Source organism: Ctenopharyngodon idella, chromosome 10, assembly GCF_019924925.1.
Source record: "Ctenopharyngodon idella isolate HZGC_01 chromosome 10, HZGC01, whole genome shotgun sequence".
Lineage (NCBI taxonomy): Eukaryota > Metazoa > Chordata > Actinopteri > Cypriniformes > Xenocyprididae > Ctenopharyngodon > Ctenopharyngodon idella.
In genome coordinates this window covers 39,924,594-39,937,986 of record NC_067229.1, presented here as the reverse complement: position 1 = coordinate 39,937,986, position 13,393 = coordinate 39,924,594, and the positions used below count along the sequence as shown (strand labels likewise).

The 13,393-nt window shown below is 37.7% G+C and overlaps 1 protein-coding gene across 12 annotated transcripts in view; it reads left to right on the top strand.

Annotated features, from left to right (window-relative positions):
• Positions 1–13,393, top strand: part of cux1a (cut-like homeobox 1a) — a 131,393-nt gene that overhangs the window by 112,779 nt on the left and 5,221 nt on the right. For 7 of the 12 annotated variants that reach the window (XM_051907852.1, XM_051907857.1, XM_051907854.1 and 4 more), the window contains 4 exons: positions 4,138–4,416; positions 6,067–6,087; positions 8,716–8,904; positions 12,389–12,704. In XM_051907852.1, coding sequence (XP_051763812.1) covers positions 4,138–4,416; positions 6,067–6,087; positions 8,716–8,904; positions 12,389–12,704 — 805 coding nt within the window. The remainder of the gene's footprint in view (positions 1–4,137; positions 4,417–6,066; positions 6,088–8,715; positions 8,905–12,388; positions 12,705–13,393) is intronic. The other 5 variants (XM_051907853.1, XM_051907861.1, XM_051907860.1 and 2 more) reach the window with 3 other exon arrangements.

Below are 13,393 nucleotides of genomic sequence, written 5' to 3'. Positions count from 1 at the left end.
TGGCTTGAATAAATAACCGAGGGCAAACCAAATCTCAGTGTAATTCTTCAGTAGTTTAGCCAGCTGCACCTCACTCGGCCTTACGGTGGGAGAATTTAAATAACTCATGACTAAATGGATGCAGGATCATACTGTTGACCCACTTTTAGTGTGCAATCATTACGCTAGGATAACAGCATTCTGTTGATCGATTTCAGATGTTTATTAAAGCTCTACGTAATCATTAGCGTTCATGTTTAGGGGCTTGTTCAAATCCCTAACCCTTAGCATCACACTTTTGTGCTACAGACCTGAATGATAACTGAAACTGACTTTCCTAAGCTATTAGACTTATCGATGTGAAAATCTAGTTATTATTTTGCAGTTCAAGGCCTTTTTAAACCCTGTTATGCCGTTTATTAGCAGTCATCAATTTTTATATTTCCATTGACCTGAATTTCAAGGAAAGGCATTGGGGGGTTGGGTTAAATCGCTGCAGCGTGGATGGGGAAGGGGGGTTTGTCTCACAGGGGCCATCTAGAAAAGGCCCCCTGGGCTCTCTCAAGGGCCTCCTTGAGCTGTTGTAATCAATTAGCCCATCAGCGCTGGAATATATGATAATTACCCGCCTCTCCTCCTCTGTGACTGGCTGCCGAACGCACCATCATGCTCCAGTGGCTGATTAATATGCAAATAATCAGCCGATGGAATGATAAATGGGAGTCAAGCTGTGCGTGTGAGTGCGAGGCCGATTATGATGAATAGCACTTGCGCGCTGTCCTACTTAAAGAAGCTTTTCTCTGTCATTTTTACCACAAATTAAGCCAAGTAATATATACATTATAGCAATGAGTTCAGCAAGAGGTGGGAAAAAAAGGAATAGGAAATGATCAACTTTGAACTGAGGCTGTTAAACAGAAATGTAAATGTCAGACCATCTTCTTGTTTAATCCAACCTGGGGACAATTTAAAGGGACTTTTGTTAACCACACACCAAGACAATAACACAAGGTTATTGTAATTTTTAAATGTTAACTTATTTTTTAAGCCTTTATATTACATTACATTAACATTGGAAAATAAGAATCTCGTATGCTCACCAAACCTGTATTTATTTGATCAAAAATATGGTAAAAGCAGTAATAATTTGAAATATTACAATTTAAAATGTACTTTATTATTGTGATGGCAAAGCTAAATTATAATATTAACATTATAAATCACTTTTGATCAGTTTAATGTGTCCTTATTGAATAAAAATATCAGTTTCTTTAAAAAAAAAAAAAAAAAAAAATCTAAGCCAGATTTTTTAATATATATGTTTTATACACTTTTATGTTTTGGTATTACTTTGTTTTAATGGTGTTTAGTATTTAGTTTCAGTATAGCTTTAGTTTTCATCCCTTTTAACATTATTATTTATTGTGATGTTGTTGTTTTCACATTTACCTGCCTGGAAACATCACATACAGGAAGTGAGCCGTGATTGGTTGTTTCATATTTGTCAAACACTCCCTTCTTGCCTCTATTGGGTGAAAGAATACTTCTGTATAAAAGCATTTCTTTTTCAACAAACTCATGTTTTTATTTTAATTATGCATTTTTTTTCCTCTTTTTATTTTGTCTTGTATTTTTTTTATTAACCATAGTAACCTTGGCATAAGGATATATGTTTACACACACATTCATCCGGTGACGTGCAAGTGTGGATAGTTGGGACGAAAGTGTGTTTAAATGAACTGGCCAGGCTTGACCGATTTGCCAGATAATCTGAACAGCAGGCACCATAATGGCCCGAGCTTTAGAGGTCTGTAATGGGTTTCTTTCTTCCAGCTGCCCTGTTCTGTGCCTCACAGCTTTCAGCACGGAGCACTTAGCACTGAGCTAATGCACCTCAGCGAAAAAAAAAAAAAAAAACTGCAAATGGTGGCAGGACACAGGAAAGAGCCTGAATGTGGATTTAAAACGGGACATTTTTGATGACTCAGATTGATTTAGGTCAAGTGATTGATATATGCTGGTTTATAGAATGAGATGAGTCAGTTATTGCTTAAAAAAAGAGGAATGTTTCACCCGGAAATGAAACTTTGTCATCATTTACTCACCCTCCTGTCGTTTCAAACCAGCATAACTTTCTTTCATCCACTTTAACTGCACAGAAAACCACTATGTTCTTCAAAAAAGTTTATTTTGCCTTGCGCTGACTGTGCCAAAGAAAGAAAGTCATACAGGTTTGTAATGACACTATGGAGAGTAAATGATCATTTTAATTTTTTGGCTGAACTATCCTTTTCAGATAAGCTAAAGGTTAAAAAACAAACAAAAAAAAAAACAGTAAAAGACTATGTAGATGTGGTTGCAACACCACGCACGGTTCTTCCTGTTCGCTGTCTGTTGTCCTCTAGCAAGTGTCCTGTATATTGCCTGTCCTTACTGACCCTCATTAGGACGACACACTCAACCGGGCTAAAACAAGCTCTCCTCCAGGGTGTGTGTGTGTATGTGTATGCATAGGTGTGTGTGTGAGTTGAAGAGCACTCCATGACCCCTCATCAGTCTCTGCAGATCCTCTCCTCTGAATGTCAGTTTGTCCTTGCGATCGTCCAATCAGAACCCATTTAAGATTAGACCGCGCTGTAGTTTGAGGCGAGAGCGTGTCGATCGGATGTTTTCGGGCCCGTTCGGTTTAAACCTGTTGTGCGCCAATGAGACTCAATCCCATCATGCATCAAAATTAGGGCCAGACAGATGTAGGCTTTCACGTTTGCGCCGCTTATTCCAGCTCTGTGTGTGTGTGTGTGTGTGCGCGCTCAGTCACACGCGTAGCTGCATTAACCAGCTGTGCGTCCAGATGCGGTCGCCCCTCCCGTCCTCTTTATCACACGCATACGCACTGGTTACTTGCAGCATGTCACAGGAACATCCTGTCATTTCTGCTCGTGTCCCTAAAACACCTCCTACCTCCCTCACTCCCCTCCCACACACACACACACACACACACAGACCATGCCGCCAGTCAAACTGTCACCAGGCTGTGCGTGGTCTTGCTGCAGATCTGATATGACTGCCTGCTCCCCGCCTTGAGCGCCCTGCTCTCTGCTTGCCGTGTCCCCCAGCTCGGCAGGCAGCTAATCCAAACTGACGCTCCCTCCCGATGCTCTCTTCACCACCAGCACTGCACTGCACTGCCACAGCAAACGAATCAGAGAGTTGAGCTGAAATCGAGGGGTAGAGGAAGATGGGAAATGAAAGGGAAGAGCGTTGGAGAGAGTGTTAGGTGCTCGATGTCTACGTATTAAAGGAACAATTCACCCAAAATGAAAATGTGGTATATATAAAAACATATAATAGGTTTACCTATTAAAGAAAAAAATTAAAGATGGATAAGTCTGGTACAAAAATAAAAATTGAATAAAAACAATAATATTTTGAAGTATTTTACAATTTATGTAAAATGACTAAGCTGATTTGGTGCTCAAGAAACATATCTTTATTGATATCAATTATTATCAAAACAGTTGTGCTGTTTAATATGTCTTGTGGAATCCATGATAAAACATTCTCAGGATTCTTTAATTAATATAATGTTAAAAAGAATAGCATTTATTTGAAATAGAGACTTTACTGTCACTTTTTTTTTATCAATTTAATGTGTTCTTGCTGAAAAAAATTATTAATTTGTTTTTAAAAAATCTTACTGATACCAAACATTTGAACTTTAGTGTATTCTTCAAACAAAAAACAAAAAAAAAATCTGTTTTATGATTGTCAGGTTTGGAATGACATTTTGGGATTACTTTTGGGATCTATCCCTTTAAACCCAGAAATAAACACTGTTGGGTGAGCTAACTTGGTATGGACCATATTAATTCTCAGAACACCAAACACGTTTGTCTCTCTTCCTCCTTAATTTATTTATCTCATTATGCTTCGAGAGAAGCTGTGACTTGGCATGACATGATGCATCTGTCACTGTCCATCACTTCCTGTTGCTGAGCAGGAAGACCTTGGTTGGGGTTACGGTTTCATTGGCTACTCGCTCCATATTTAGACAGATCTTCATTCAGGCCTTCTGTCGATAAGTAATGCCCAGCCAACGGACAAAGTCACGTGCTGCGTTGGCGCAACGTCTTAATTCTGTTCCTCTTGTTTCCATAGAGATTACTCCGAAGACCTCAGCCAGCTGCAGTCCTGCCCCAGAATCCCCTCTGAGTTCGGCTGAGGAGTCGGTTAAAAGCCAGCAGGAGGAGCAGATGTGCCGAGCGTCCATCCAGGAGCCCAGCGAAACGTCCGAGTCCCAGCCCGGCACGCCTCTACCATTACCTCTGCCGGGACACACGGGTCTCAGCATACAAGAGATGGTGGCAATGTCGCCCGAGCTGGACACCTACGCCATCACTAAGAAAGTAAAAGAAGTTCTCACAGATAACAACCTTGGTGAGTGTGTTCAATAAACCCAGTGGTGGCCAGTGTATCTCAGAATTTGGACTAGCTCTAATCTACTCATAATTTATAGTAGTTAAACTACAAACATGCTAGCATTCTGAAAAAGTAATTACATTACACTATAGGAATGGCAGTCGACTACTTGAGAATTCTATTTTTTATTATTATTATTATTATTATTATTATTATTATTTTTGCAGCTGTGTTTTGTCAATTTTATTATAATTATATATATATATAAATTATAAAATTATAAAATAAAATAAAAACTTTAATAACTTAAAATTATGTAAAAATGCTAATATAAATGTAAGGTTATTTGTGGTCTGCCTTAAAAACAATGATGAACTCATTTAGAGTGACAGGATTATGAATGTATTAATGTACGCCGAATTTAATTAATAAAAGTAAACATACATATATATCAGGAGCGCACTGTCCATATAAGCTGCGAATGCTCTCCATACCCAAGCTGATTGAGAGAATGAGTTTGTGGGCTCAGTTAAAGGGTTAGTTCATCCAAAAACTTGGCCCTCATGTCGTTCCAAACCCATAAGACTTTCGTTCATCTTCGGAACACAATTGAAGATATTTTTGATGAAATCTGAGAGATTTCTGTCCCTCTATAGACAGCTACACAACTGACACTTTGATGCTTCAAAAAGTTCATAAAGAGATTGTAAAACTAATCCATATGAATTGAGCGGTTTAGTCAAAATTTTCTGAAGAGACTCGATCACTTTATATGATGAACAGATTGAGTTTAGGCTTTTATTCACATATAAACATTCATCAACTCACACATCAGTTGTGGTAAACGGAAGCTCAAGCATGTTTGTTTGACGTGCGAGAACCAGTGAGGTTCATTCTCGTGTGTTACGCAGCACAGTTGAGCTTCCACAAGAGGTTTGTTCTCATGCATCAAGCAGCTTCGGTTGAGCTTCTGTTTATGTTCGCTGATCAATATTTATATGTGAGTAAAGTCTAAATTAAATCTGTTCATCAAATAAAGTGATCGAGTCTCTTCAGAAAATTTGGACTAAACATATGGATTAGTTTTACAATCTCTTTATGAACTTTTTGAAGCATCAAAGTGTCAGTTGCGTAGCTGTCTATGGAGGAACAGAAAGCTCAGATTTCATCAAAAAGATCTTGTTTTGTGGTCCGAAGATGAATGAAAGTCTTACGGGTTTGGAATGACATGAGGGTGAGTAATTAATGACAGAATTTTCATTTTGGTGAACTATCCCTTTAATATTAACACTATAAATTACTATAAATTCTCTTGTCATTTAAGGTGTAACATAAAGCTTACATAATAAAATGTTGGTAATGCGTATATTACTGTCAATTGTTTATTTGCCAAACGACAGTAATTTTCTTTATCTCTGTGCCAGTTATGAAGAGTTTCAGGTAGTTTAGTTTATAATATCATCTGCATTGTGGAAAATTGTCTTTGGCTTCACCATACAAGACATCACAAACAATATATAAGTATACATAAAAACATACAAGTCAGTACTAAAAAAAACAACAACCATCACTTGCATTTAAAATTTTAACAGCATTGGGCACTAAGGATAACTGATAAACTTTCTTCATTACATGTGGTTGCCTATAACTTCTCCCTGATGGCAACAGGTGAAACTCACCATGAAGAGGGTGAGACACATCCCCTACTATCACTAAAGCCTTTTGTTTCATTTTACATGTGTATAGATCATTCAGATGTCTCTGTGTCTTGCCAAGTATCTTACTGGCTTCATTTTTAATCTTGGACAGCTTGACACTGTTTTTGGCACTCAAATTACCATACCACTAGGTCATGTTAAATGTTAAAGTACTTTTAACAAAATTTTTATAGAATTAAGTTCTTACTCGCACCAAAGTGATTTAACCTCCTGATCAAATACAACCTTTGTTGAGCTTTCTTGCAAATGCTGATAGTATTCTCTATAAAACTAAATTAAGCAGATCCACAACAGCTTTGGCACCTATGCTCTGTTGTTAAGGGTTAGTTCACCCAAAAATAAAAATTCTGTCATCATTTACTCCACCTCAAGTTAAATTTCTTTGTTCTGCTATGCACAAAGGAAGACATTTGGAAGAATGTTTGTAACCAAGCAAATCTCGCCCCCCATTGACTACCATAGTATTTTTCCCCCTACTGTAGTAGTCAATGGGGGGCGAGATCTGCTTGGTTATAAACATTCTTCTAAATATCTTCCTTTGTGTTCAGAAGAACAAAGAAATGTATACAGAATTTTCCTTTTTGGGTGAACTAACCCTTTATGCATCGTCATCATTGTTCCGCATTCTCATATGTGGGATTTAATGTGCAAAGAAAGCTGTCTGCGAATTGCTTGCCCAAATGGAAAAGTTGGCTGTTTCTTAGTTCTCGATCACCGAAAATCACATTGTATTTGAAACAAAACTAACTAGACTAAATCAAAAGGAAAAATAACAGAAGCTATTTTAATAGTATGTCATTTTCTCCATGGAAATTTATTGTTTATGAAAACTTATAAACCATTAACTTACTGTAACTATCCAAGGTTGTTAATCGATAGTATATGCATTTAAATTAATCAATTTGCATTATTTCAACTTATTTTTTCAAGAATACTTGATAACACTTTATTTTAGTTACATGTTACTACGTGTAATTACTATAGTAACAACAGTAAATTATGCATAAATACAAGTAACTAACCCCAAACCAAACCCTAATCCTAACCGTAACTCTGTAGTAAGTACATGTAGTTAATTGATATTACTCAGTACTTATTTGAGTAAGTACAATGTAACTACGTCACCATAAAATAGTGTAACTGAATATTATATTTTTATTTATTATACTCATATTTACTATAGTTAATCATATTTTAGATATATTGTATTTATGATAGGCTACTTTCATTTTATATTTATTATATTATAATACTATTTATAATACTTATATTTAATATATTATACTTCCAGAACCAACACACTCTAATAGGTAGTATGTTACGTATTGTAACTTACGTTGAAGCTGTAATTGGTGGTTTTCATTTACAAATAAGGTAGGAAATTTGGCATACATTTAAATCGACTCCTGCCGTGGTGTTTCTTATTTGTCGTCCATGATTTAGATCTGTCTGAAGCACTCAGCATACCCGGTTTGTATGTGTTGAATAGATACAATACATCATGTTTTTGTCCTAGAGAGACGATACATGTAATAATGTCTCTCCACATGAGAGGACAGGTGGAGGACAGGTTGGCCCTGCTTTAGCTCTTAATGGCCGTCCACTCCGACTGTCCCTGCCATAATTAATGAGAGGTCGAACGAGAATGTCACACTGGACACAGCTACTTTCTCCTTCAACGTTTGTTTTAACTCGCATAAACCATTGTCCTCATGTTCAAAAGAGAATTGACCGAAAACACCAGTACTTTGTCTTTGTGAACTTTGTGTTCACACTTTCTTCTTTTATCGTCATGTGATCACACACACAATATAACAAAGGAAAGTACGGATATATCGCACAGACGATACCTCAGCGTGATACTGTGACAGTCTCTTTCATCTCGCAGATTCTCATTTCCCGACGTGATTTTTGTCTCGGGAGCAACAAAGATTTGTTGTGCTCTGTAGTGGTATTGACCTGTATAAAGTGCAAAATGTAAAGACAGCTGTGTTGATACGAGTCTGCGGGGAGAGAGAGAAGTAATCTTCTGGGATCTCAGGCTTTTGTTTTACTCTGGGGAACATTTCCTTTTTGAACATAGACGGATCGCAGTTATTGTCGAGAGGATTCAGGTGCCTTTTATTTCGACTGAAAAAAATCGTTGAAAGCTTAAACGGACGTTGAAAACTGTTTGAAAGCAACTTGTCTTAAAGGTGGAGGTTAAAAGCGAAATCAGCAGGGTTTGTTTGATCAAACTTTGATGCTACAGTACAATAAAAGCATGTTCTTAAATACATTTTATGGTTTTTTAATAATAATATTGGCCCAGAATAAATAATGTATTCACAGTGGCCTTAAAACGCATTTAGACACTCAAGTTAAACTGTGTGAATGTCTTGCATAATATAACAAAATATCAAACCAAGTGGCATTTTTTTCTGAGAAATATAGCAAAAAATACTTTCACAAAATTAAATAGGTTTGTTAATGATAAAACAATATGTTGTTTATACATGTTAAGACATGTATTTGGACACTTTCAGGTTGTCCAACCTTATTGGAACACATTTACATGAAGGTTTCTTGACGAATATGATTGTTTGTGTTTACTCCACAGGCCAGCGTCTGTTTGGAGAGAGCATTCTGGGTTTGACGCAGGGCTCTGTGTCTGATCTGCTGGCCCGGCCCAAGCCCTGGCACAAGCTCAGCCTGAAGGGTCGAGAGCCGTTTGTACGCATGCAGCTGTGGCTGAGCGACCCGCGCAACGTGGAGAAACTCATGGACATGAAACGGATGGAAAAGAAAGGTAATCTCTCTCCTCTAAAGGCATCTGCCACTGTCTGGATGCACACCAACAAAGACCTATTTGCATTTGACTGTGTTGTTTCAGAATGTTTTTATTTCAGTGTTTATTAAAGTGCTTCACAGTTTGTTCAGTGTCGGTTTAGTTGGCAGGTCTTTTCAGGACATTTGAAAGACTTCTGTCTGGTGTGGAATTTTATTTATTTTTTCTTGTTTTATTGCTTGACGTTGGAGCTGTGGTGCAGCAGATTGCTTGATCTATAATTCTCACTTGGGTCAAGTTCGGCTCGTGCTCATTTTTTCACTAACTAATGTTCTGGTGCCCAATCTGGGCCTGTTCTATATGAAGAAAAGGCAGCTCAGGGACAAAAATAATGGCTTCACTCCTTAAACATGCTGGTCTTGAACCTGGAACCACTAACGTCTGTAGCCAGGGTGCAGGATAATGTCCTCACCACATTTCATTTTTAAAAGAACAGCTCAATCTGACTACATTGACGTGAAAGTTCATGCAAAATCGACGCTTGTTATAATTAACAAGTATTTTTTTTTTTCGTTTTTTTTACTTCAGCCACTTTAATATCTCAAATAATGCTATTTTTTTCCAAATGTGATATGTAAAATGATTGATGTATTATTTTCAAATTGCTTCTGGCCGTTACAGCTTCTTATAGTGAATTAAAGTTTTTTAAAGAAGTCTCTTATGCTTACCAAGGCTGCATTTAAGCTGAATTTTCAGCATCATTACTCCAGTCTTCAATGTCACATGATCCTTCAGAAATCACTCTGATATGCTGATTTGCTGCTCAAGAAACATTTCATATTATTATTAATGTTAAAAACTGTTGTGCTGGTTAATATTATTGTGGAAACTGTGATAACATTTTAATAGTATATGAATGGAAAGTTGAAAAGAACAGCATTTAATCTATCTTTCGTAACACTATACGGTAACACTTTATTTTACAGTGTCATTGTTACATATGTTACATGTATTTACTATAGTAATAACTATAAATTATGCATAATTACATTCAACTAACCCTAATCCTAACCCTATAGCAAGTACATGTAGTTACTTAATATTACTCAGTACTTAAATATATAATTACAGTGTAACAAAGACACCTTAAAATAAAATAAAGTGTAACCAAAGTTTGTTACATTTGTAACATGTTACATGTTTGAAGCTACGAGTAATACTCGTAAATAAAGACTTGTTCTGTCTCACATCTTTCCAATAACACAAAAAAAGCCCTACGTCTGTGTATTTTTCTGCAGAACCGTTATAGAACATCAGTCCCTTGGTCCTGTGTCCATATTTACATTCAGCACCTGCTAATTATCGCCAACCGTGCGCTTGTGTTTATCCAGTATTGATTCCAGCAGGCGCAGGAGTTGCAGAAAACAATCTTTAAGCTGCCTCTCGTCAGCGCGCCTCACTTTAATATGAAGAGATGCGCGAGATGCCGGAGATGAGCCGGTCAGGCAGAGGGAGGCCTGATGGGCTGTTTGATTGCTCTTTTTTTCCCTCTTTAATAGCCCAGATGTGTCCTCTGGCTGCCGAATGGGCCGCACATGCTCTGTGAGGCCGCTCGCCGCTCTGCTGTCTGGATTGATGAGGGTGGGAGATGTCAGTTCCGTGATCGGCTGTGACAGGCTGACGGCTCTGTGGGGCTGGCTTACTTAAAGTCCACTGCACCCAGCGCCGGGCCCGTACGCCTGCGAGCTTGCAGCAGGCCAAGTGAACATTCCTGGAGTCATTAGGCCTGTTTAACACTCCTCTCGGGCTAAAAGTGACATTACTGGTGCTCCCTGGGTGACGATGACGATGATGGTTTTGTTATGAGTCAGGCTTTGCGGTTCGTGTGCGCGGAGTGGGCGAAACTCGGGGGGACCTCCTCATTAGAGTGAAACTGGCTCCACCATTTACCCCTAAAGCCCACTGTGTGCTTGCCAGGGACAGAAAGCAACAGCTTTGCTGTCATGCTCTTTCTGTCTGTTTTTGTCTCTCTCCACCTCGCTGTCTTTTGCTCTGGCTTTTCAGAAAAGAGTATGAATTTGACCTCGACGCTGGCTAGAGGCACAAAGCAAATTAGCCTTGCTTGGCCCTTGTTCTGAGAGTTTTAGCCACCAGCGGAATCTTTTACTATTGCTGTTGCCAAAGGCTCCTCTTCAACAGACACTGAAACGCAGAGGAAATGACAAATTTCACACACAGCTGTGTAGTTAAGCTGTACTGTGCTTTTTTAATCAGAACAGGGATATTAATGTGCTTCCTGTCTGTTTGTGTTCGTTTAAAAAAATTGATTGAAAGACATACTGGTTGTTCAGTGCTATTGTTACTGTAAATTGTTCTTATTAAGCTATAAATTGTTAGAAGGAGAAAGAATGATTGGTGTTTTGAGAATATTTGCTTATCATGAACAGGGCTCAACAAGGATTTTTTTTTTTCTGCTGGCCTATAGTTGGCCCAGTATTCAGATTTGTACTTGCCTGGCAAACATTTTTACTGGCACTAACATTTTTTTTTATTAAACTGTGATATTGTGAAATACTATTAAAATTTAAAATAACTGTTTATTTTTTAAAATGTAATTTATTCCTGTGGTGGCAAAGATGAATTTTCAGCATCATTACTCCAGTCTTCAGTGTCACATGATCCTTCAGAAATCATTCTAATATGCTGATTTGCTGATCAAGAAACATTTCATATATTTATCAAGGTTGAAAATGGTTGTGATACATTTTTTAGGATTCTTTTATGAATAGAAAGTTCAAAAGAATAGCATTTATTTAAATAGGAATTTTTTGTAACATTATAAATGTCTTTACTGTCACTTTTGATCAAATTAATGTAACATACAAAAACATTTTTTTAATTCTCAATAATACAGTAGCTGAAAATTTTACACTTACTGTCTAACTTTGTGACAGCTATAAAAAAAAAATTACTTTTAATATACATAATGCAAAAACATTACTCTACTTTAACTAAGTTGGCCAGTTAGACCATATTACTTCATGTACAAATCAACATGTACAAAAAATAACAATAATTTATGAAAGCACAGTTCAACTCAAATCATCAAGTTCTCTTTATCGTTAAGCCCTGTTGAATCTACCTTTTGTTTGAGTTTTTATGAATTTATTTATATTTAGTTATTTTTGCAATGCTGGTGGAATAATGGTGGAATCAAATGTCTTGAGTCAAATTTACAAAGACCTCATGATGCAATAATAATATTTGTAATCAGAGACTGCCCCCTACTGACTAGAGAGAAATACAGCAATCAAGCATTGTATTAACTGTAATTTAATCTACAGCATCTAAGACACTGTAACCACCATAGACACTGAGGGGGACACATTGCCCCCATCCATTTTAAAATTATTTACCAATCAATATGAGCCAATCTTGAATATTTCCTGTTCAAGGAATCATGTGAAATACTTTGCTTATATGTATTTTCTGATTGTATTTACAGCTGTTCTCCATATGTGTTTTCCAGCCTACATGAAGAGGCGCCACAGCTCCATTGGTGAGAGTCATTCGCTGGACAGTGGTCTGTCAGGAAGTGACCTCACTCAGTGCGCCAGCCCCCAACACCTCTCCCAGCAGCATCAGCAGCAGCAGCAGCCCCAGCTGAAGAAACCCCGCGTGGTTCTGGCTCCAGAAGAGAAGGAAGCTCTGAAGAGAGCCTACCAGCAGAAGCCTTACCCCTCCCCTAAAACCATCGAGGAGTTAGCGAGCCAGCTTAACCTCAAAACCAGCACGGTCATCAACTGGTTCCACAACTACAGGTATCATGGCACTTCAACCCTTAAAGGGATAGTTCACCCCAAAATGAAAATTATCCCATGATTTACCCACCCTCAAGACATCCTAGGTGTATATGACTATCTTCTTTCAGATGAACACAATTGGAGATTTATTTAAAAAATATCCTGGCTCTTCCAAGCTTTATAATGGTAGTAAATGGGGGGCCAGATTTTGAAGCCCAAAAAAATGCATCCATCCATCGTAAAAATAATCCATACGACTTTAGGGGGTTAATAAAGGCCTTCTGAAGTGAAGCGATGGGTTTTTGTAAGAAAAATATCCATATTTAAAACTTTGTAAACTAAAATAACTAGCTTCCAGCAGACAACCGTACGCATACTGCGCAAGTCGACTTGCACCACAAGAGTAACAACTGAGGTGATGTATGACATAGGATGCAGGAGTATCGTAAGTTTAGACGCCTCTCGAGGTTTAAACAAATTCAACAAACTCGTGCTCCTCATCACTTATATCGAATTCCTCCGACATTTCTCTTTAAAATCTCTTGTTTTAGACTTCTAATTAGTTTTGCTCTATCTTCTGCGCTTCCGCGTTCGTCATTACGTCTTGCGTCGAGTCAGAAGTTACTCTTCTGCAAAAAATCTTCTGAAAGTGATTCCAATGACATCGTTCTTCTGTGTCGTTATCGTTATACTTGTAGTGTGGACTT